The sequence below is a fragment of the Aphelocoma coerulescens genome, chromosome 1A (genome assembly GCF_041296385.1).
Source record: "Aphelocoma coerulescens isolate FSJ_1873_10779 chromosome 1A, UR_Acoe_1.0, whole genome shotgun sequence".
NCBI lineage: Eukaryota > Metazoa > Chordata > Aves > Passeriformes > Corvidae > Aphelocoma > Aphelocoma coerulescens.
The window spans coordinates 50,902,325-50,924,579 of record NC_091014.1 but is presented as its reverse complement, the minus strand read 5'-3'; the positions used below and the strand labels follow the sequence as shown (position 1 = coordinate 50,924,579).

The following is a 22,255-nucleotide window of genomic DNA, read 5'->3' as shown; positions in this document are numbered from 1 at the left end:
ACGCCGCTCTCATGTTTACGTCGTTCCTGCGGTAGCCAGGTATTGACTGACCCGAAAAATGCCGGAACCAGCTAAATCCGCTCCCGCGCCCAAGAAGGGCTCCAAGAAGGCGGTCACTAAGACCCAGAAGAAAGGGGACAAGAAACGTAGAAAGACTAGGAAAGAGAGTTACTCGATCTACGTGTACAAGGTGCTGAAGCAGGTGCACCCCGACACGGGCATCTCGTCCAAGGCCATGGGCATCATGAACTCCTTCGTCAACGACATCTTCGAGCGCATCGCCGGCGAGGCGTCGCGCCTGGCGCACTACAACAAGCGCTCCACCATCACGTCGCGGGAGATCCAGACGGCCGTGCGGCTGCTGCTGCCCGGCGAGCTGGCCAAGCACGCCGTGTCCGAGGGCACCAAGGCTGTCACCAAGTACACCAGCTCCAAGTAGGGCGTCTCGGACCGTCACTTGCAACCCAAAGGCTCTTTTAAGAGCCACCCACATACTCTATAAAAGAGTTGATCACACTGATTATTTTCGGTGAGTTGTATTTATATTTAGCAGCGTTTAAATTCCCGGATTAGAACATACTGTTAAAAGATTAGGGGGAAATGCTTATCCTGTTTAAGTACTGGGAAAGATTTGGGTCGTCTTGTCTGTGTCCTCTTCTGATACTTGGTCCCAGAGGTCTATAAAAAGCATGGTAAGCGCCTAATGAGTTTTAAAGCTATTTAAGTTTTTTTCCGCATTTTTGAATATTTATTTGCTCTAGTTTTTTACAATGACAACTTGTTCTCTTTAAATGTTAAATGTCATTCTGAGGTGACTTGGCCATAAACCAAAGGGCCTGGTTTACCCGGGAAACTAGGGATTAAGTCTCTGATAATTGAAACGCTATGTTAAATGAAACCTCTAGCAAGCACAGCAGATACATTACGGTATGGAGAACAGCATAACTTCATTAGTCTTGGAGATTTCATAAGGAAGTGGTGTCCTTTATTTCTTTCTCCAACGGAGTAGAACTGCAGCAGAATCAATAAATTCCTAAGTGACAACAAGTAAACATTAGAGACACTAGGAGAAAAAAAAAAAAAAAGCGAAGGTGAACGCTTTAACGAACCTCAGGTTGCTTGGAATGCGCAGGGGAGGCTGTATTTAAGAAAAGGCTTTTTATAATGGGGCTAAATCCTAGTTGTCCCGGGCAGAGGCAGCGAGAAAGCTGCTGCAGGGCCAGAGTAAAAACTCCGCGTCTGCGGGCGGGCTGCAGCAGTGGGAGAGCTCCGGGCCGTCTCCAGTCCCGCTCGGCAGGGCGGAGCTGAGGGATGAGAGAAGAGGGGAGGGAGGGAGGGAGGTGCGGAGGGAGGTGCGGAGCGAGAAGCAGCAGCAGCAGCTCGCCCTTCAGCCTCTTCCCCCCCCCCCCCCCCCCCCATGCGCGGGATTTTCAAACCCCGCCCGTTGCCCAATGGCAGCCGTCTCTTCGTGCTGGCCAATCACAGCGCGCTGATGGCCATAAATAGCGGCCCCGCAGATGCCCCTCGCTCAGTCCCTTCGCTCCGTCGCTGCTGCTTTTTCCCGGAGATGGCGCGCACGAAGCAGACGGCGCGTAAGTCGACGGGCGGGAAGGCGCCCCGCAAGCAGCTGGCCACCAAGGCGGCCCGCAAGAGCGCGCCGGCCACGGGCGGCGTCAAGAAGCCGCACCGCTACCGGCCCGGCACGGTGGCGCTGCGCGAGATCCGGCGCTACCAGAAGTCCACGGAGCTGCTGATCCGCAAGCTGCCCTTCCAGCGCCTGGTGCGCGAGATCGCGCAGGACTTCAAGACCGACCTGCGCTTCCAGAGCTCGGCCGTGATGGCGCTGCAGGAGGCCAGCGAGGCCTACCTGGTGGGGCTCTTCGAGGACACCAACCTGTGCGCCATCCACGCCAAGCGCGTCACCATCATGCCCAAGGACATCCAGCTGGCGCGCCGCATCCGCGGCGAGCGTGCGTAAGCCCGTTGGCACACGGAAAGTTCAGACCATCGAAAACCCAAAGGCTCTTTTAAGAGCCACCACAAAATCACTAAAGAGCTGTTATTTTCTAGTCGTGTTGGAGATGATGTTTTTTGGGGGGGCTTTATGTTAGCAAGAATTTACGTCTCAGGTAAGTAGCAAACTGAATGTGTTTATTATGTTTGGAAGGTACAGGATCTTGGTTTTAGCGAAACTGCATACTGCTCAATTCCTTTGAAGTAATTTTGCTAAGACAACTTTTTGTTTGGGGTGAAATACTGCTTTCTACCTGTTTTCCCCCTTGGTGTTTCGGTATTTAAAACTAATGTAATAATTTTTCCTGATCTGAAATATATCTAGTTGAAAAATACATGGCTTTTGTTTGGCCGTGTCTTAAAATTATTCGCTTCAAAGTGCTTGAATTTGTAAAGGAAGGAACTTGCACAGAATTCCGCTCACGATTAGAGACGTTTAATGTATTGTAAATGTTGTGCTGTGCTTATGTTTCTCATTTGAGGTAACAGTTTAACAGTTTATTGGTCTATTCTCCCGAAAGCAATATTGTTTCGCTTTCCAAACCGTTTTTTTTGTCTGTTTGGGTTTGGTTTTGTTTTGTTTTGTTTTGTTTTGTTTTGTTTTGTGGGCGCGCAGGGACTTCCTTTGTTTCTGAAGCCGTAAAAACTCCTTTCCCGCCTTCCCTGGAAGGGCTCTCAATCGGTAGTTTCCTCAGTGCTTTATCACTCGTGGTCGTGAGCGCCGTCCCGCGGGCATTTTCAGCCCATCTCAAGCACTACTATTTATTCCCGAGGTAAATGTTATTTTCAAAAGGGGAAGGGGAGTGGGGATGGAATGTAAGGTGGAGGCAGGGATGTTTTCCGAGTCCCTTTTCTAAGTGGTGTGCTCCTTGCTAGTGTAGGACCGCACGCGTGACATCCTTAATGGTTCTGGGTACCCAGAATCTAAGAATTCTTAGATTTTGGGCTGCACCAATTTTCTCTTTCATTATTGAGGCTCTCAAAAAGATTTGTTGAAGTTATCACAGATGTGTTTTCCAAGGAGTATCTGTGCTTAATGACTTAGCAAGTCTAGAATTATTTTAAAATTCTGACACTTCCCTATTCGTTGTATTCAGTGATTTTTTGAGAACCTACCTGGAAAACTGATTTCTCCCTCACTGAAAATTTAATGACACACCCTCTTGCTCTCCTAGTAAATAGATCTGTAGTTACCTGAAAAATTTACGTTTCCTAAATTATTCCTGACTCTAGGCCGCCTTTATATATTTTAATACTACAGGTCGTTTTATATCATTTGAGGAGCCTGCTGTTCCATTAAATTAATGGAAATAATGTCCCTTTGGTTTTTCGATGCTACAAATGAGTACCTGTGCCTTTAAGAAGCGGTAGGATTGAGTTGGACACAGCCTTCATTTAAACTAGGAAATAAGGAGCCATGGAGAAATGTTTTGAGGAAATATTTCTTTTGGAAAGCCCAAAATTGCAAGAGTCTTAGTTTTCTCTTAACTGCTGATAAGCTTCATTTTAGGAATATTCCGTTCTCTGTGTCAGAAACTTGGACTATGCAGCAAAATCTGACCAATCAAGTGCCTCGACACCATTTTCTTTCCTCTGTTTTTCTCACTTTCAGCCATTTTCTGTTACTGAACCTCGGAGGGTTAAAAGGGAGGGGGGAAGTTATCGGGAGTAGTGCTTTGGGAATTAAGTCTCTGCTCTGATTTTTTCATCCCCCTACATTTGTTCATTGACATAGGACTTCTGCTTTTCAGAACAGATTTTTTTTTCTTCCTGTAGATTACCACTGGGATTGCAGAAAGGAGTTTTTGTGCAAGCTAACTCATTTCATTTACTGTCTGAGATAGCCAAAGATATACTTATCTGAGCCTGTTTGCATATGCTTATAATAAAAATTTAGTAAATCCAGTAGAGTAGCTTTTCCTAATAGTTTGTATAGAAAGTATTTGATATCTTATATAAGCCAATGGTTAGAGTAGTTATATTTCAGGAGATTTTTGGGTGAAAAATGATGCTACTTTTTTTTTTTTATGTTTAAGAAATACATTATTTTTGAGGAGTGGGACAGGAAAACAGGTTTTATTTGCCTTAATCTGTTGCCTTTTCCTCTAGTCTTCTGAAAACCTCATACTGTTTTATTAAATTAAGTATTATTTGGATTCATTCTGAGAGAACTGCATGCTTGAATTGTAAAAAAACACTAACAACTAATCAGCTGAGACAGAAGCAAATGTGCAATGCTTTTTTGTTTGTTTGTTTTTCAGGGCTCATATAAACTCTGAGTTGTAATGTCTGAGTCTGAAGTAGTTTTGGGGTGTAATACATAGCAAAAGGGTGGTGTGTAGACACACGTGACTCAGTGCAAGATTCCCTAAGTCCAAATGAGAATAAAAGTGGAGATTCCTCTGGTGCCAGCAAGGTTCAGCTGCATTTCTTTGCTTTTTGCAGGAGAGCCTGAGATAAAAGAATGCTGCCAAGTCAAAACTGGATGTGAGCAAGACCACTGTGCTGGGCAGCTGAGGATCGACTTGAGAGTTGCTGTTGGTAATCAAGGTGCTTTTGCAGGTGATTTTTAGATGCTCAGCAAGATATTTGTCTAGAACTGGTCCTGGCTCTTTAACTATCCTCCTTGGATGAACTGGCTCAAATTAAAATCATAGCTTGGAAGAATGCTCTTATCAGTCCAACCGTTAAAATAGAGCATAACTACTGACAGCCTGGTGAAATACTTCGTTTCAGGCAAATACATAAAAGGTCTGATGACAGCATCTTTCTAGAACAAAAATATTTTAATTAGTCCTGCTTGACAGCTCGAAGTTTCAGAAAAAATCTGAACAGATATATCCATATGAAGAAGAACAGAGGTGCTCATTTGTGTTAACTATTGTAATGTAAGTATTTTATAAAGGTGGTTTCCATGCAAGCTAGTATGCAAAGATAGGTCCTAAACATGTTTTCATTTGAAAATCCCTCTTCTGGGCTTCTTCACAATCTGAATCACCTGTTGGTTACAGTCTTCTGTAAACACCAACAGAGAAGTTTGAGCTTAGCCAGCCGCAGCTCTCCCACAGGCCTGGCCTGTACTGCTCTGCTGCATCATTGCCTCTCTCTTCTCTCCCACTTTCAAGTCATGTTGTATCTTCAAGCTGGGCATCAGCATGTTTCAGATTGTAGATGTGCAAACAGTGGTGTCACAACAGTACGGAACACTTGTTAAGAGTTTATATTGTATATTAGAAAGTACTTTGTCAGCTACTCCTATTATGGAATTAATTACACTGATCAGAATAACAGGTCCTGACCCTTGGATCCTGTTATTTATATTATTTACTAGTGCACTTTTCCAAGTGAAGGTTTCCAATTTGTCTTTTATTAGTTTTCAGGTTACAGCTTGAGCTGGGTGGATCTATAGAGTGACCACTACACCAAAAGTTAACCTTCAATCCCACACAGGCCACCCAGCACTCAACTCCCAAGTCCATCCCTTGCTTCTGGTTAGTTGTCTCTTCTGTTGTTTTTTGTTTGTTTGTTTTAATTCTTCTAACTATTGTGTAAATGATCTTCATCTGACATTTACCTCAATTCTTGGAATTGTTTCCTTGATCCTTCCTTGCCTTTTTCATTCTGCTTTGGGCTAGTTGTATCTTAGCAGCATTAGTTTTTAACAAAACCTTTTCTTTTGGTCAGCTCTTGTGGCCTAATTCTACAACCACTCCAGCTATGCTAAACTACTTAATACATCACAAGGATATGAGGAAAGAGGAATACAGTTAATGAAATTTCCTGTAAAAGACTATGAAGCAACACAAGATGAAAAACTCTGTTCTCAGTGAAGCTGTTACAGCAATAACAGGGTTTAGTAATAAAAAGACAATGAACTAAAGGAACATAATATATAAAAACAATGCAAACCAAGTTTGAATTAAAACTATTCGTACATAAAAAATGTAAGCCCAGGTAGCTGGGGCCCTCAGCCCCAGTCTGTGATGACTGATAGGGATCACAGAAACAAATCCTGCAGCTCCAGAGGCACTGGGGTGGCAAAAGACATGCCCCAAGCTTGCTCACTCCACACTGGTTTTGTCTGTGCCACCCATGGTGCCCTGCACCTCAGTCTAAAGATGCTTTTAGGTTTGGCTTCAGGTTCAAAGAGCCACAAAGTCGAGAGTCCCAGGGACCCGGGTGCCACCAAAGACATGCCAAAGTGAGTATGGCACTTCCCCAACACTGCTTCCTCCACAACTTTCTCTTCTAGGCCACCCATGGTGCTGGGCACCTCAGCCTCAGCCTAAGCCTGCTCTTAGGGTAAGGTGTCAGAGACACAAAACCCACCCCTGCAGGGACACTGGGGAAGGAAGGAGCATGCCAGGGGCAGTGTGGCACTGCCCCAACATTTCTCCCTCCTCACCTTTCTCATCTGGGTCGCCTGTGCTGCTTTCTCAAGTTTACACGTATTGGCAATGTTCAGTTCTGTATCTGTTTCCCCGTCCTTCATTTTCTTTTACCCTTAAGCACTGTGAGATTTTTCTAGTACATTAATATGAAGATTTTTTTTAATGGGCTTGATCACTTCATCTTTACACATCAGCAAAGTCTGTACTCTGCTATGCTGTCATCTGTTCTCATGTGGAGGTTAAATGTAGTTAAGATATTAAGGAATCTGATTATATATCCTCTGTGTCCTTATTGCTTCTCTCTCTACTTTTTATTCTTGCTCATGACAATCTGTTTCTGAAGATCTTCCATTTCATTGCATGCCTTCCCCATACCATGAATATTTGATGTATTTATGAGTATCCCATTTCTCTCTGCATATAGATTTTTATTTTGTATGTTATTCCAAGCACAGCACTGATCCATCAGGACTGACCTGTAAAGCTATACAAAATTCTGGCCTATAAGAGCTTCAACTTGCAATGCTATCAACAGGAAAGTAATTGATCCAGAGGGCCCACGATATACTTTTCCATAAGTGTTCCATATGACCCCATGGATTTATGGCAGTATGCCAATGTTGTAATGAACATAAGGATATAGAGCTTAATGCACGATGTAAGAAGCATGGCAAAAAACAAAAAAAAGAGTGTTTCTTAAACAGAGCTTTTCAGGAACAGACAAAAGTCAAGTGTAAATCTTTGTATGTTTTGGATGCCAATTCAGTGTGCTGAGGTCTGAACATTTCCTGAAAGAATTCCGACTACTGATAGTACATGAAAAGTAGGTAAGATCCCCTTGGCCCCAATGCAAAGTAGCACTTAAGAATTTTTGAATGCTTTGCTGCAGTCAACCAGCTCATTGTCAAAATCATTGTCACACGGAGATTGAAGGACTTCTAAGCAACAAACAGTGCCAGCTGCAATTCAAGTTACTTGTATTGTGAAATAGAATATTAAGGAAGGATTTCTCCCCCTCTTTTTCCCTAAATGAAGTATGCTGTTGGTTGCTGAAATTGAATTGTATTTTCCTTATTTGGGCCGATTTTGATCTTCCCATCAGTTGTCCCAGGCAGACTCATCTGAGAGGCTGTTGTTTTTAAACACAAAGGAAAAACAAACATGTTTGGAAAAAATTAAGATCATTACATGGATATGGACTAATCCACTTCCAGGAGACATGCATTTAAAAGTCTAAGAGTGCTAACTATGCAGAGACTAAAGAAAATGGAGGGGTTGCCAACATTTGTCACTCTCAGACTCCTTTGGTATTCTCAGTCTAGGCCAATATAACACAGAAATTTTTCCAGAACAAAAGTCTCATCTCACCTCTGCATCCAATGCTTGAAAACAGTAACAGACTCAGCAGCATTTCCAGGCCAGTCCTTGCTGTTTTTCTGGTTGTTGACACAGGTGTGTGCAGAGCTTGGGTTCACCTTACAACAGCAGCACAAGTGCAGTCTCCACAGAAATAAAATGAAAAGCAAGTCTACTGTGAAGTATTCAATGCTGGTTAAGTGCTGTGAGGACCGAATTACAATTATTATACATGTGTGCATGCATGTGTATATGCAGTCATTATACATTTTCAAAGATCTGTAACTAGGATCTTTAAATGAGAAGAATAGGAAGTTCTTAACATCCTTATAAAATTTATCTAGTTTAATGGCCCTGAAATGCATGGCTGTAAGACTACATTAGAGGTATTTCATAATACACAGTACTTTGCAAGCACCTGCATATGTTGTAGTTTAAGAACACTTTCAAATGCTAAAACTTTTCATCCTCAAGAGTTTAGGGGTCGGGGCTCATTTGTTTTTTTTAACACATCATTTATAATGTTTAAGAGTTACTTTTTATGCTTTATTTAACTAAAAGTACAGTATGAAGTTTGCACTAATTCACCCAGCTCTCCCAGGATAGATGCTGAACCCAAATATATAGGAGACACCCAAACCCAAGTCCTCAGAAATGTAAAGCAGAGCTCCCTGAGAGCCTCCATGAGGCTCCAGCAGGTCTTTACAGTTGCAAAAGGAATGGTATTCTACTCCTCCTTCTCTTGGATATCTTTCCATAAGTGTTTCATTCACCCATCAGTGCTAACGATGTCTTTATTTAACATTCTGGTTTTGGAGTTGCTAACTGCTTTTGCTGTGTCCAGGCTTATGTGACTGGAGGGTGTCACAGAAAGCTGATGGATCAATCACTTTCCCGTAGAAGGCTCCAGTTTAAAAGTAGGAATCAAATAGAAGGTTCACTAGTGGTGCTTATAAGAAGGTGACCAGCCACAAAAGCCAAGAGGGGCTCATGTTGGGGAAGAATAAAAATCAAATGCACTATGAGACATCCCTAAATGCTGGAGTCACAATTCCAAAACAGGCAGTTGCCTAAGTTATAAAGTAGATTCTAGCAGTAAATCTACAGGTTCATGAAAGAAGAATGAAGAGTTTTGAACAAAGTTGTCTGCTGCAGAGGGAAAGAGAGCTAAAACATAACCACAGATATTAAAACAAGCAAGCAAACAAACAACCCCCAGTAAAACCAACCAAACCCAAAATTGTTTCATTATGTTCCTGTGTTTGGAAAAAGTAATTAGGATAAATCCTTCTATCTTACATGTTCGAAAAGGAATTTGCTTTCTTTTTGTATCTATCACACTTTTGAGGGGTTATGTGAGGGGAGGTAAAGAATGAGATAAATCTTTTACCCTAGCATGTGTGAGTCATTAGTAAGAAAGAAGGATGATGGGGGAAGAGGGTATTGTTACTGCAGCATTTTTTTTCTTCTCTTTTTCAAAGAAGTTACACAAAATTATGCCAGTGAAAATGTTTTATAATGCTATGAGTTCTCAGAATATGAACAATAAATGCCAATTAAAACAGAAACCACACCAAAACAAAATCTCTAAAAGGATCTTTGGACAATTCTAATTTTCACACTTCTTGAAGACTTATTTATTTCTATGTCAATATTCCTTTATTAAATGCAAAGATTATTTATTATTACCAAAATCAATAGAAATTTGTGAAAATTTCAGCTGTTAAAAAGTAGAAAGGAAAAATGCCAAGTGAACCTAAATCTTTTTTAATTGTGAAACTGTGTTTAATCTCAGTATAAATTAGTTTAATTATACCTGTGCAAGGAAGTAAAATTTATTAGTTTATGCAATTCTGCTTTAATCCAGGAAACTTAGTAGAACTAGAACATTGATCTGTATTTTAGTGTTACAGTTAAAAATACGAGTAGCATTCCTCTTTTAAAGGGCATGTGTTTAGCAAGGAGATAATCCAAACATTAGTGTGAGAAACTTGAAATAGTCTTTCATTTCCATTACAGTGCAGACCAAGAACAGGTCTCCTACTTCCCCAGTAGGAAGCATTCCAGGAAAATGTTGTTGCAAGCAGTGGCTGCTTCCTGACGTTCTGTTCTTTCAGAATTCTTTAGGCTCTTTCCTAAAAACGGTGAAAAATATGCTAGATAGGTAAAGATATGACAGATATACGTGTACATATTTGCATGTGTGTGCACTTGTGTTTCAAGGGAAACAAACAAACGAAGCCAAATAAAACAAACGTAGACCACAGAACTGCTCACGCTTTAATCCTCTCGAATGAAATTCGGCATTATATTTAAAAAAAAAAATTAAAAAAGGTAAAAAACCTCTACCCATTATGTGGCTTAAGCATTTCCTTCCCCTCCTATTTTAAACAACACGAACCTAGTAACAAAGAAGCTGTGGGTCGCAGAGGACAAGGTTGGCACAGATTATATAAATTTTCCCGAGGAAGGTGTCTATGCTGGCAAATGCTAATAACCAAAAAATTAAAAAGGAACACTCGAAGCGTCCAAAGCAGAAGCTGGGATGGGCGGGCGGAGAGCAGCGGAGGGGCGGGGCGGGGGCGCCGGGGGAAGCTCCGCATTGGTCGGATTTTGCCGCAGACCTGCTGGCAGCGGGGAAGGTGGTGCCGGAAGAGGGTGCCGCAGCCCCCGCTCCTGCTACCGGCGGAGACTCAGAGCTACTGGGGAACTGTCACCGCGCAGGGGGGCACGGCCAGGGAGGGACGGGAGAGCAGCAAAAGGAGGCGCGGGTTGAGAGCGGGGGCGGGCGCGGTCTCACTCGGGAGAGGCGGAGCCGCCGCGCGCGTCCGGGGGCACAGCCGGGAAAGCAGCGCGGCCGCGTCTCGCGGGAAGAGCGTGCGGAGCCGCGCGGGGGGGACCGGGGGGCGGCGGGCGGGGACTGGGGCCGAGACCACGCCTCCACCGCAGTCTTCAACCAGGTCGGCTCCCGGGAAATAAAGAGGCGCTGGGGGCGGCTGATGGCGTACAGTGAGTTGCTGGAGGAAGCGGGAGTATGTCTGGTCGGGGTAAGGGCGGCAAGGGGCTCGGCAAGGGCGGCGCCAAGCGCCACCGCAAGGTGCTGCGCGACAACATCCAGGGCATCACCAAGCCGGCCATCCGCCGCCTGGCTCGGCGCGGCGGCGTCAAGCGCATCTCGGGGCTCATCTACGAGGAGACGCGCGGAGTGCTCAAGGTGTTCCTGGAGAACGTGATCCGCGACGCCGTCACCTACACGGAGCACGCCAAGAGGAAGACGGTCACGGCCATGGACGTGGTCTACGCCCTCAAGCGCCAGGGTCGCACCCTCTACGGCTTCGGCGGCTAAATTTGAAACGCTAAAATCTACAAATTTAAAACACCAAGGCTCTTTTCAGAGCCACCGACAGATTTCACTATGAGAGCTGGTAATTGCTTCAAAATTAGTAATGCAAAGAAAAAGTGACCTTAAAAATACTGCAGTATTGTGTACCTAGACCCATATACTTTATTTGCTCTTTTAACAAAGATAATCCACACGAGAAAAAAATCTCATCATTTGCAATTACAGCTCTGTTAAGATCGTGTGGTGGCTCTTAAAAGAGCCGTTTGGTTTATAGTTTAAAATCCTTTTACTTGGAGCTGGTGTACTTGGTGACAGCCTTGGTGCCCTCGGACACGGCGTGCTTGGCCAGCTCGCCGGGCAGCAGCAGCCGCACGGCCGTCTGGATCTCCCGCGACGTGATGGTGGAGCGCTTGTTGTAGTGCGCCAGGCGCGACGCCTCGCCGGCGATGCGCTCGAAGATGTCGTTGACGAAGGAGTTCATGATGCTCATGGCCTTGGACGAGATGCCCGTGTCGGGGTGCACCTGCTTCAGCACCTTGTACACGTAGATCGAGTAGCTCTCTTTCCTTGCTCTCTTGCGCTTCTTGTCGCCTTTCTTTTGAGTCTTAGTGACCGCCTTCTTAGAACCTTTCTTCGGTGCTGGAGCTGATTTCGCCGGCTCAGGCATCTTTAATGTTTTTCTTTCCAAGACCTTCGCTGTAGCACAACATCGAAAATGGCGCCTGCCCCCCCTATTTATAACGGCGTTATGCAAATTAGAGGATTGTAATCGTTCCATTCCTATTGGAGTAAAAAGTATCAACGTAATGTCAGGCACTTCCGTCCTGCAACCGCCAGAGCTCAGGCGCTGCAATTTACACAATCGTAGAGCTTTGCAGTTAGGGTGAAGACAGTCCCGGATCTGAAAACAAGAAAATTTAGTACGCGATGCCAACTGCACTGCGTTGCTATTCACCAGCGCAATTAGCACCGCTAACCTTGGCACTATAAATACTGCAATTACACATTAACTACAAACTACATAAATTACTGTATCTATTATTTCAAGTACACTAAAAACTTCAGAAACTTATGTATCAGTAATAAACAGCTCTTATAGTGAAATTTGTGGGTGGCTCTGAAAAGAGCCTTGATATTTCTGACAATGTAAATTTTCTGAGTTTAGCCGCCGAAGCCGTAGAGGGTGCGACCCTGGCGCTTGAGGGCGTAGACCACGTCCATGGCCGTGACCGTCTTCCTCTTGGCGTGCTCCGTGTAGGTGACGGCGTCGCGGATCACGTTCTCCAGGAACACCTTGAGCACTCCGCGCGTCTCCTCGTAGATGAGCCCCGAGATGCGCTTGACGCCGCCGCGCCGAGCCAGGCGGCGGATGGCCGGCTTGGTGATGCCCTGGATGTTGTCGCGCAGCACCTTGCGGTGGCGCTTGGCGCCGCCCTTGCCGAGCCCCTTGCCGCCCTTACCCCGACCAGACATACTCGCCCCACCACACCGCCGCACTCAATGCGCCAACAACACCCCCGCGCCTCCCTATATTGCCGGCGGTCCGACCTGGTTGAGGACTGCGCCGGGGCCGGGCCGGGGCGGGCTCTTCCGCGCGCCCTTCCCCCCGCGGGCCGGGCCCTTCGCGCCATCGCTCCCACAGGGGCCGCGCGCTGCCGGCTCGGGCCCGGCCCCGCGCCCGGGAGCCCAAACCCGGCTCGGGCCGCGGGAGCGGATCCCGGCCGGGGTCGCCCCCTGCCCGCCGCGCTCGGCCCGGCTGCCCGGCCCCGCCGGCCGGCTCTCGGTGCCGGTGGGGAGCGGGGCCCCGCCGGCCGCGGGGCTGCAGCAAAACCCGGCCAATGGCGGCGGCGGGGTGGGGAGAGCCGCGTCCCGCCCGCGCCGCGCCGCCGCCATCGCGCTGCGCGCCAACAAAGGGCCCGGGCGGGCAGGGGAGAGTGGGCGCCGTGGTCCCGCTGCTACAGTAAATGCACCCTTTTCTACCCTGGGCTGAGAAACGGGAGTAATGTGCTGCATTTTTTTTTTTTTTTCTGTGGGGGCGGAATTTCAAATTCCCGCTGTGGGGGAATTCTTTTGCGTGTCCCAGGTCTCTGACTTAATTATCACACAACTTTTTTTGTTTATGCAACCGAAGTATTGATGAAGGAGCTGATTTGTGTCTCTTGGTGTGAAAAAAAATCCATACCTCTTCATGGCTTTTAAAAGTGGCATGTGTTTGGTCATTTTCATTGTCTCACTCTTCATTGATACTTATTGAACTATTCCTTTCACTCTATTTTTTTCACTTAATATTGCTTTTTGAACACAAATGAATATTTTTTATTTACTGTAGTTCTACAGCTGCATTCATTTTAATGAGTTGCATCATCATCATCTTTAGTAGATTCAAGTGTACTTATGTTTGGGGTTCTTTTTCTAAATGCATGGTTGACTTTCTCCCCTTCTTTATTCTTTTCTTTCATCTTGTCTTTTTTTAAGTACACTTAATTTTTGTTGTCAAAAGGTGACACATATATTTAGAGTTTCTCCAAGGAGTTATAGGGTCTTCACATGATAACAACATCCAACAATTTTCAAAAGTATAAAACCTGTAGCTGCAGGCGACAAGGTATGGAGCAAATCAGACAATTACTTAAGATTTCAGTCTCAAAAACTAAAGATCTGTAAATAGCTACCCACAAGCAACCCAGCTTCTCAAATGTGATTCTAAGGTTCATCATAAACTTTAAAAATTTTCCCAAATAATCCCAAAGACAAGACAGATATGTCTCATCATCAGTATATTTGTTATTTTCCCTAATGCTATGTGCTGTCTTCTCTTGATGGCCAAGTTGTTATTTAATTTTTCCTGGGAGCTCTTGGTTCTTTTCTCTGTGTTCCCCATAGAAAATTATACCACATTAAAAGGAAGTTATGTTCAGAAATGAATCTAAATCTTCAACATTTATCCCGGTTCTGGATGAGAGGCAGATATTAAAACAGAGCAGCAGGATAACCGAGGTAGCATTAAGCTGCTCTTTTCAACACTGTTTTGCCTCCAGAGTTTAGGTGAAAAGTACAGCAGATGCACTTTCAAGCAAGCGTCCCTCCCTGGAAAGAAAAAATGTCCCACCCTTTCTTTGTCTGATTCCCTTCAGACACCACTATATTGGATATAGGCTGGAAATCTTTGTGGATCTATTCTTCTGCTCTGCATGGTAAAAAGGGAAAAGAGCAGAAGTAAGACCAGTCTTTGAATAGTCCTTAAGGTTTCCAGAAGGAAATAGCATCATGTTTTCTTTTTTGCACGATGAAGTGATATTAACAAGAAAACAGCTTGATTTTCTGGTTCATGGTCAATTCAAACTGCAGAATAAAATCCACATTTAATTTCTAGGATTATCATGGTTTTGACTTAAACACATCCTTCCAGTATTTGTTGCATCTTGAAAGAAATCAAATCATTTCATGTTACAAATTAAATCAGAACTTCCATCTCATTTAAACTGATGAAAAAGAATTATGCTCTGTGGGCCAAAAGGATTAATTCTAAACACGATTAACCATTTTTGTATTCCGGAGTCTCTGTATCTTTCCTGGTTGCATCTTTCTCCCTGTTACATTTATTTTGTGGCTGTTAAAAATGCAGACTAATACATGAAGCACACAGGTATGCTCCTTCGTGTAGAAGAAAAAAAGAGTAACAAAACCCCTCACAAGCTGATTTTTTTTTTTTCCCTTGCAGAAATGCCGGTAACTATATTTTGTTGGTCCATAACCCGCCGGAAGCTGCGGAGGACACACGAGCCGGGTGCTTCGGGGTGACCGCGGGCCGGGAGAGGCCGGGCAGCAGCGCTCGCGTTCGGCACCGAATGCGGGGATTGAAAGAGCTCATTCTGATTGGCTGATAGCACTCGAAACATTGACCAATCCTAGCGTGGTGTTTAAAAAGGACCAATAGCAAAGCACTCCGTACGGTGGGTGACGTCACTACACCCTTTGTCCAATGGAAACACTGATTTCTGATACCAGCGATTTGCATACGGCCCGTATAAATAGCGGAGTAATCGCATTACCCGGCACTCCGCTGTGATCCAGCCGCCAGGGAGCTGCAGCCATGCCCGAGCCGGCCAAGTCCGCCCCCGCGCCCAAGAAGGGCTCCAAGAAGGCGGTCACCAAGACGCAGAAGAAAGGTGACAAGAAGCGCAAGAAGAGCCGCAAGGAGAGCTACTCGATCTACGTGTACAAGGTGCTGAAGCAGGTGCACCCCGACACGGGCATCTCGTCCAAGGCCATGGGCATCATGAACTCCTTCGTCAACGACATCTTCGAGCGCATCGCCGGCGAGGCGTCGCGCCTGGCGCACTACAACAAGCGCTCCACCATCACGTCGCGGGAGATCCAGACGGCCGTGCGGCTGCTGCTGCCCGGCGAGCTGGCCAAGCACGCCGTGTCCGAGGGCACCAAGGCTGTCACCAAGTACACCAGCTCCAAGTAGGGCGTCTCGGACCGTCACTTGCAACCCAAAGGCTCTTTTAAGAGCCACCCATTTTTTCAATTAAAAGGGCTGAATCAGTGCTTTTAGCGGGAGGTATGTAAACAGCCTTAACATTTGCACTTTAGTTAGTAAATCAAGTGTTCCTTTTTACAGCAAATTTAAATGTACTTTCTAAGTTCTTTAAGAATTTATTTTGCCTGTGCTCGGTATGTAAACTTACTTGTTTAAAACCTGTGATCCGGTTCGGGTTTTAATGGAACTGAAAAGCAAAACTTGTATGAATACAAGTCCTGTGGGGAAGGTGGAGCTTTTTCTGAGGGTTTAATGCCTTTTATTTGGTATTTACTTTAAGCGCCCTATAGTAGTAAAATAAATATTAATGCTTTGGTAGCTTAATTTTTTAGAGGAGCTTTTAAGTTTCGGGTTTTATTATTTTACTTACATGTACCCTAACCTGCTACTACCCCTGCCAATACTGGCTTGTTACTATTCAACTAGGTGTTCGTACTTGATTAGGCAATAAAAAAAGGTTTTCTTGACGAAGGGTTTTCCGCCTTAAAACACCAATATCCTAGAGTTTTGCAGGAGATGGTTCTGTCTTATAAAAAAAAAAAAAAAACAAAAAAAAAAAAAACAAAAACCCTAAAGCTGCTGATAAAGGGGCCATCAGTGATTTACACTGCAAGCTTTACCGGGAGCCGGGGAGAACCGGAGCGTGGGGCCGCAGGCTCCCCCCGCGCCGCGCCGCTGTGGGAGCGGAGCTCGGCAGAAGCTGCCGCTGGACAGGGCCGTGTCACGGCACGCACGTTTCCCCATCCCTGCTCCATTCCTTTCCCCGCCTCCCCCAGCCACACCCGGCTCGAAAGCCGTGAGAGGGGGGAGGGAGGGCCGATGCCGCGCGTCACCGACTGGCCAGCGCTCGCTCCCTGTGCGGGGCCGGCACCGGGCACAGCCACGGAGGGGAGGGAGGGTCACCGCCCTGGCGGGCGGAGCCTGGCGCGAAGGCGGTGCGGGGCCAATCGCGGCCCAACGCGGCACTTTTAAACTCCCCCGGGCACCGGAGCGAAGGGCGCTCGCTGCTCCGCGGGGCCGCCAGCGCCGCCTCTTTTCGCTCCGGGCTGCGCCGGTCAATGAACAGGGGCGGGGCAGGCGCAGCTGCTATCGCAGGGCTCCCAAGTTGCACGTAGGGACACGCTTCCTTTTAAGAGGAAGCACCGGTCTCCCACGCAGGCGTTACCGAATGCACACGTACCCAAAATCTGAACTTTTATGAATGCCGTGTAAAGCCCTACTGAGATCTCTAAGTGATTTGGGTTTGCGGATGTACGATAGCAGTGTTCCAGCTCTTTTTGAGAGTAAGTGGGTGGCTCTTAAAAGAGCCTTTGGGTTTATTTAAATGAGTAGACTCAATTTTTCTCAGTCATCTTCACTTCTTTTTGGGCGCCGCCTTCTTTGCCTTGGCTGCTTTGGGTTTGGCTGCCTTAGGCTTGGCTGCTTTGGGCTTCACCGCTTTGGCCTTAGCCGGGCTTTTCACCGCCTTCTTGGGGCGGCCTGCCTTTGCCGCTTTCTTGGGGCTCTTGGCCGCCTTCTTAGCTGCGGCGGCCGCCGGCTTCTTGGCTTTCTTGGGGCTCTTCTTCACCGCTGCCGCTTTCTTGGGCTTCTTGGCGGCGCTGGCGGGCTTCTTAGCCGCCGGCTTCTTAGGCTTGGCAGCCGGCTTTTTCTTCGTTGCTTTTTCTTTTGTCTCACCCGGCTTCTTGTTCAGCTTGAAGGAGCCGGAGGCGCCGGTGCCCTTGGTCTGCACCAGGGTGCCCTTGCTGACGAGGCTCTTGAGCCCCAGCTTGATGCGGCTGTTGTTCTTCTCCACATCGTAGCCGCCGGCGGCCAGCGCCTTCTTGAGCGCGGCGAGGGAGAGCCCCTTGCGCTCCTTGGAGGCGGACACGGCCTTGGTGATCAGCTCGGTGACGCTGGGCCCCGCGGGCTTGCGGGCTTTGGAGCCGCTCGCCGCCTTCTTCGGCTTCTTGGCGGCGGCCTTGGCGCCGGGCGCAGAGACAGCGGGAGCGGCAACAGGCGCGGTCTCCGACATTGTGTCAGCCGTCGTCCACGATCCAGGGGAAATCACTGGGCCTGGAGCAAGTCGGCAGCCTCCTATTTATAGAGCGGAGCCGCGCGGTGATTGGTGCGTTGCAGAGCCCGCCCCGCTGCACGGCAGAAAGGTCTCTTCTCCCCGCTCATTTTGTGTTTCTTAGGAGCCAAAAACGGCTGTTTTTATCAGAATTTCTGCTACCGACCCCCCCCCAGTTCGCAGCGGCGTGGAAAAGAAAGACTCTTGTTCCCCTCGGCCAAGTTTCCTTCCGAGGAGGCAACGGGTGAGCTAAAAAAGAGGCGATAAACACTGAGTCCTGGACCTGAACAGACCTCGGGAGACAGAAACTTTTGTTTTTCCTTCTAAATAAAATCCGCGACCTGGGGAGCTAAATTTCCAAAGTAATTAATTAATATTCCTTAAAGGGTCTTCTCTTAATCTGAGCTGAAAATCAGGGGTTTGAATCGATATTTTAGTCGCAAATTGATTTCAAAGAGGAGGAAGTAACACAGGCTCATCTTGAGCACTGAATATGGATTAGAAATTAGCTCCTTTGTCCAAAATCCTTTACCTCTTTCAAAATAATTAAGAGAAATTAAACTAGTGCATCATACAGCAAGGCAAGAAGCAGATTAAAGTTCTGTGAAGGGCTTTTTGTGCCCCCAAAGGAGGTGACTTTTTACAGCATAGCAGTTTGCACTGTGTTGCTCAGTGTACACAATACAGACATGGTTGCCTCGTCCTCTGCTACAGAAATACTTACTATCTTAATAAATTAGGTGACATAAAAACTTTAAACGGCCAGGTTTTGTTAATAATGATAACCAGTGCCCTATCATTTGATAATATGTCAGTGTTTTTATTTTGATACATCTGGATTGGCAAAAATCTGAGTCATCATTGTCTAAGGAGACACTGCTGCAGCTGATTTTCTCACTACTTGAACATACTAAAATTTGCTCAAGTGATCAGTTAGGATTCCTCTTTCACAGCAGATTCCTAAATTTTCCGATTTCTTACTGCCTAATGACTGAACCCTACATTGGAATTAATATTAAAAACTACATGTCTTGATGTATCTGCTACACTGAAACAGATGGCTGCTAGTAAGAGGGGGAACAGTCTTCAGATGCATTTTTCCAAGACCAAACTTAAATTAAAAATAAATGCACATTGTTTTTCAGAGTACAGAGAATTAAAAGAAGTATTCTCTGATATGTTTATTAATGCTTGCAACCCATTCTTTTGAGAAAGGCCTGTAAACTCCTTTTTACCTCTTGCTATTGTAACTGTTGGTGATACTAAAATTCTGGACAATGTTTTGATTCAAGTAATTTATATTTTCAAATTGATAATTATTAAAATACGGTTTTTGAGCAATAATAGCAGATTCTCTGTTTCTATTTCAACATATTTATGGTTTATATTGAGCGCTATGTGTAAGGTAGAATCAAAACTGGCAACAGTCTTTTTCACCTCAGATTGCCAGTGCATTGTGATGAACAATTATTGTCAAACTTCAGATTTGAGGCAGAAAATGGGCTTGGCAGCTGAAAGATTTTTAATAAGAATTAGTAATTCAGAATGCCCATTATTATATTAAAAAAAAAAAAACAAACAACAAACCAAAACAAAAAAAAATAAAAAAAAACCCAACGAAACAACAAAGCACCCAACAGGAAAGCCTCCAACAAAGCCTGTAGGTCTAAAAGTTGTTTAAAGGGATCAAGGCTATTTTTAAAGACATCAGTGAATTACCAAACTTCACACATGGCCCAGCTGAAAAACAAGAGACATGATGGGGCTGTGGGTTTTTTATTTCAGTCTTAAGAAACTTTGTGTCTTTCTCCAGAGCGGTGATTTACTTAGTATCAAATAAATCTCGTTAGTTGTAGTATGCATTTGCCAGCAACTGTGTAACTGTGTAATGATTTTTTTTAATTTATTTAATTTTAAAGAGCCAAGATATAAAGGGTTTGGGGTGGTTTGCTCGTTTTTTAAGAGCTAAGATACTACGGCTTTGGGGTTAGGGGCGGTTTGTTCGTTTTAGGTTTTGTTTTGACGTTTTTTGAGGCGACGATTGGAGTTTTTTAGTTTGTTTTTTTCACTAGGATGTACAGCTCCTTTTATGAGGAAGTGGGTGGCTCTGAAAAGAGCCTTTGGGTTACTTGAGGTGGGAGCGCTCCTCAGATGTTTCACTTGCTTTTAGCCTTGTGGCTGTCGGTCTTCTTGGGCAGCAGCACGGCCTGGATGTTGGGCAGCACGCCGCCCTGCGCGATCGTCACCTTGCCCAGCAGCTTGTTGAGCTCCTCGTCGTTGCGGATGGCGAGCTGCAGGTGGCGGGGGATGATGCGCGTCTTCTTGTTGTCGCGGGCCGCGTTGCCCGCCAGCTCCAGGATCTCGGCCGTCAGGTACTCCAGCACGGCCGCCAGGTACACCGGGGCGCCGGCGCCCACGCGCTCCGCGTAGTTGCCCTTGCGCAGCAGCCGGTGCACGCGGCCCACGGGGAACTGCAGCCCGGCCCGCGACGAGCGCGACTTGGCCTTGGCGCGCGCCTTCCCGCCCTGCTTGCCCCGGCCGGACATCGCTGCTGACGCTGCTCCGCCGCCGCCCGAACTGACGTGGTCACGTGTCCCCCTGCCCCGCGCGCGGCCGCTTTTATAGCTCCTGCGCGCGCCCCGCTCGCTCTCTGATTGGCTGCAGCGCGCTCTGGCTCGCTCCGACCAATGGCGCCGCGGATCCAAATCCCACCAATGGGAGCCGCCGCCGGCCGCTCCCGCCGAGCCGCCCCCGCCGCCGGCCCCGGCCCCGCTCCGCGCCCGCCCCGAGCCGCGCTCCGTGAGCGGGGACAGCGCAGGGAAAACGCGTCCCCGGCCGCCCGAGGAGAGCTGAGGCGCACAGCTGCCGCCCCGGAACGGGGTGGGGGAACCCCCGCTAACGCTATCGCTGTCGGCTTAGAAATAATCCTGTGTTTTAAACCTCAGGAATGCTACTACAGGGCTACTTTAAAAACGTGTTAATGTTATGACGAATGAGAAACTTTACGTCCAGTAGGAACATTTACACCCCAGCACCACTGATATGTGTAGAAACTAGGCAGCAACACGTACTACAGGAGGTTTCCCTGATTCTAGAGACAAATTACTTCAGTATTGCTGTAATCAAAGTCACACTGGTGTCTTCAAGCCGAGTGATCTGTCTCCAGGCTGAATCTTTTCACCTTTTGTAAACATAACTGATGTCGTCAGATGACTTCTACAACAGAAGTTGCTTAATAAAGAAAGAACTTCCTGTTTCAAGAATTGTGTAAAGTTACATCACACAATATGCATTAGGTAGGCGGAGAATATGCATTAGATGGGCGGGTTCATGTAAATTTTACTGTATAAAATATGTAACTTTTTACTCCGTGGTGTGCTTGATTTGTGCACCCCATGCAGAATAAACAATGTCTCCTTTCCAAATTAGACTCTGTCTGTGCTTAAGAGAGCTCCTAAAGTCAACCACAATGAGGTATTAATGGCAAGGCTGTTCTGCAGAGCATTAAAAATCAGGCTGTCACACTTAACTCAGACTCGAGAATAATCACTGCACCAGGAAGCTGAAGTGATTTCTTGAAGATTCAAGACGTTCCTCTGCTATGCTGGCCCTGTCTTACAGACAAAGAGATTCCTGTTGATTTGGTAATTTGCCATGGTTTCTCTTTATTTCCTGGCATATTTGCCTCTTTCTTCCACACTCTTTGGGCAAGGGCAGACCCTATCCTGCATAAAGCAATGAAGGAGCCTGCAGCTGGCCTTAGTCACATCCCTCTGCTGCACCAGTGTTGTACAACAGGCTCTTCCTTCATTTTCCCAATTCTGCTTTCTTGTTTCCATCAATTTCAGTTATTTATAGTTTTTTTCTTGTTCTCATCTTCATTCCTTGAAGTTTTTGTATTCTAAATCATGGTTCTTCCTTTTTATGCACCCCAGATCCTATGATAAGAGTATCATAAAATTATAGTGGAAGAAGTGTGCGGACAAGGCTGTAAGTTTCAGACTTAGCTAAAATATATTTCAAAAGTACAACAAAAAAAAATATTTAAGATATTACTGACACAATTGCAACTAAGTCCTGAACCAGGAAGAGAACTGCTGCGCAAACCTTTTTGATTGTGTCCAGAATCTGTGAAAACAGATGCAAAGTTTTCAAGTGTAAGTTTGGTTAGCTAATAACTTTGCCTCCTTAAACCAGATTTGACCTCAAAACATGGTGTATTCCATTAAGACTTACAGCCAACTAAGAAACTTAGGTGTATTCCATTAAGACCAAAACTTACAGCCAACTAAATGTATTGTTTGAAGTATCTGCTAGTCTGGTGTTTTAATATTGATTATTAGCCACAAGTAAAATTATCTGTCAGTCAAATCTTTTAACATTAAAATTGTTTACTAATTTTTACCTAAGGTAGCCTGTCCATGATGCACCCAGTGGTTATCTGAGGCTCGATATGAAGCAAACCTTCCAATAGGAGTATATAAAATAAATTGGTTTGTAATTATTAGTAGTATTTCAGGACTTAAGTTTCTACTAGCCACCAATAAAGGTTAAAA

At 45.9% G+C, this 22,255-nt stretch overlaps 8 protein-coding genes across 8 annotated transcripts; 4 read left to right on the top strand and 4 right to left on the bottom strand.

Moving 5' to 3' along the window:
- The first annotated feature begins 9 nt into the window (after nucleotides 1-9).
- On the top strand, nucleotides 10-10,029 carry LOC138103243 (histone H2B 8). The gene is made up of 2 exons (XM_069001418.1): nucleotides 10-692; nucleotides 4,459-10,029. The coding sequence occupies exon 1, from the start codon at nucleotides 59-61 to the stop codon at nucleotides 437-439; it is 381 nt and encodes a 126-aa protein (XP_068857519.1). The 5' UTR covers nucleotides 10-58; the 3' UTR covers nucleotides 440-692; nucleotides 4,459-10,029.
- LOC138103219 (histone H3-like) lies at nucleotides 1,444-10,029 on the top strand. The gene is made up of 2 exons (XM_069001381.1): nucleotides 1,444-5,504; nucleotides 5,698-10,029. Exon 1 carries the CDS (start codon nucleotides 1,493-1,495, stop codon nucleotides 1,976-1,978), a length of 486 nt encoding a protein of 161 aa, XP_068857482.1. The 5' UTR covers nucleotides 1,444-1,492; the 3' UTR covers nucleotides 1,979-5,504; nucleotides 5,698-10,029.
- A 761-nt stretch (nucleotides 10,030-10,790) lies between these two features.
- On the top strand, nucleotides 10,791-11,122 carry LOC138103268 (histone H4). Its single transcript, XM_069001452.1, has one exon. The coding sequence runs from the start codon at nucleotides 10,795-10,797 to the stop codon at nucleotides 11,104-11,106; it is 312 nt and encodes a 103-aa protein (XP_068857553.1). The 5' UTR covers nucleotides 10,791-10,794; the 3' UTR covers nucleotides 11,107-11,122.
- Nucleotides 11,123-11,240: 118 nt separating this feature from the next.
- Nucleotides 11,241-11,881, bottom strand: LOC138103213 (histone H2B 7). The gene has a single exon (XM_069001370.1). It carries the CDS (start codon nucleotides 11,879-11,881, stop codon nucleotides 11,390-11,392), a length of 492 nt encoding a protein of 163 aa, XP_068857471.1. The 3' UTR covers nucleotides 11,241-11,389.
- Nucleotides 11,709-12,628, bottom strand: LOC138103257 (histone H4). The gene has a single exon (XM_069001442.1). The coding sequence runs from the start codon at nucleotides 12,574-12,576 to the stop codon at nucleotides 12,265-12,267; it is 312 nt and encodes a 103-aa protein (XP_068857543.1). The 5' UTR covers nucleotides 12,577-12,628; the 3' UTR covers nucleotides 11,709-12,264.
- Nucleotides 12,629-15,109: 2,481 nt separating this feature from the next.
- On the top strand, nucleotides 15,110-16,116 carry LOC138103251 (histone H2B 1/2/3/4/6). The gene has a single exon (XM_069001430.1). The coding sequence runs from the start codon at nucleotides 15,197-15,199 to the stop codon at nucleotides 15,575-15,577; it is 381 nt and encodes a 126-aa protein (XP_068857531.1). The 5' UTR covers nucleotides 15,110-15,196; the 3' UTR covers nucleotides 15,578-16,116.
- A 94-nt stretch (nucleotides 16,117-16,210) lies between these two features.
- On the bottom strand, nucleotides 16,211-18,992 carry LOC138103212 (histone H1). The gene has a single exon (XM_069001354.1). It carries the CDS (start codon nucleotides 17,658-17,660, stop codon nucleotides 17,004-17,006), a length of 657 nt encoding a protein of 218 aa, XP_068857455.1. The 5' UTR covers nucleotides 17,661-18,992; the 3' UTR covers nucleotides 16,211-17,003.
- Nucleotides 18,993-19,631: 639 nt separating this feature from the next.
- On the bottom strand, nucleotides 19,632-20,334 carry LOC138103236 (histone H2A). The gene has a single exon (XM_069001405.1). It carries the CDS (start codon nucleotides 20,243-20,245, stop codon nucleotides 19,856-19,858), a length of 390 nt encoding a protein of 129 aa, XP_068857506.1. The 5' UTR covers nucleotides 20,246-20,334; the 3' UTR covers nucleotides 19,632-19,855.
- Between the last annotated feature and the right edge of the window lie 1,921 nt (nucleotides 20,335-22,255).

Bases quoted from the DNA above. Each gene is read 5' to 3' on its own strand.
- LOC138103212 (XM_069001354.1), bottom strand. From the start codon at position 17,660: ATGTCGGAGACCGCGCCTGTTGCCGCTCCCGCTGTCTCTGCGCCCGGC.
- LOC138103251 (XM_069001430.1), top strand. From the start codon at position 15,197: ATGCCCGAGCCGGCCAAGTCCGCCCCCGCGCCCAAGAAGGGCTCCAAG.
- LOC138103268 (XM_069001452.1), top strand. From the start codon at position 10,795: ATGTCTGGTCGGGGTAAGGGCGGCAAGGGGCTCGGCAAGGGCGGCGCC.
- LOC138103213 (XM_069001370.1), bottom strand. From the start codon at position 11,881: ATGGAACGATTACAATCCTCTAATTTGCATAACGCCGTTATAAATAGG.
- LOC138103236 (XM_069001405.1), bottom strand. From the start codon at position 20,245: ATGTCCGGCCGGGGCAAGCAGGGCGGGAAGGCGCGCGCCAAGGCCAAG.
- LOC138103243 (XM_069001418.1), top strand. From the start codon at position 59: ATGCCGGAACCAGCTAAATCCGCTCCCGCGCCCAAGAAGGGCTCCAAG.
- LOC138103257 (XM_069001442.1), bottom strand. From the start codon at position 12,576: ATGTCTGGTCGGGGTAAGGGCGGCAAGGGGCTCGGCAAGGGCGGCGCC.
- LOC138103219 (XM_069001381.1), top strand. From the start codon at position 1,493: ATGGCCATAAATAGCGGCCCCGCAGATGCCCCTCGCTCAGTCCCTTCG.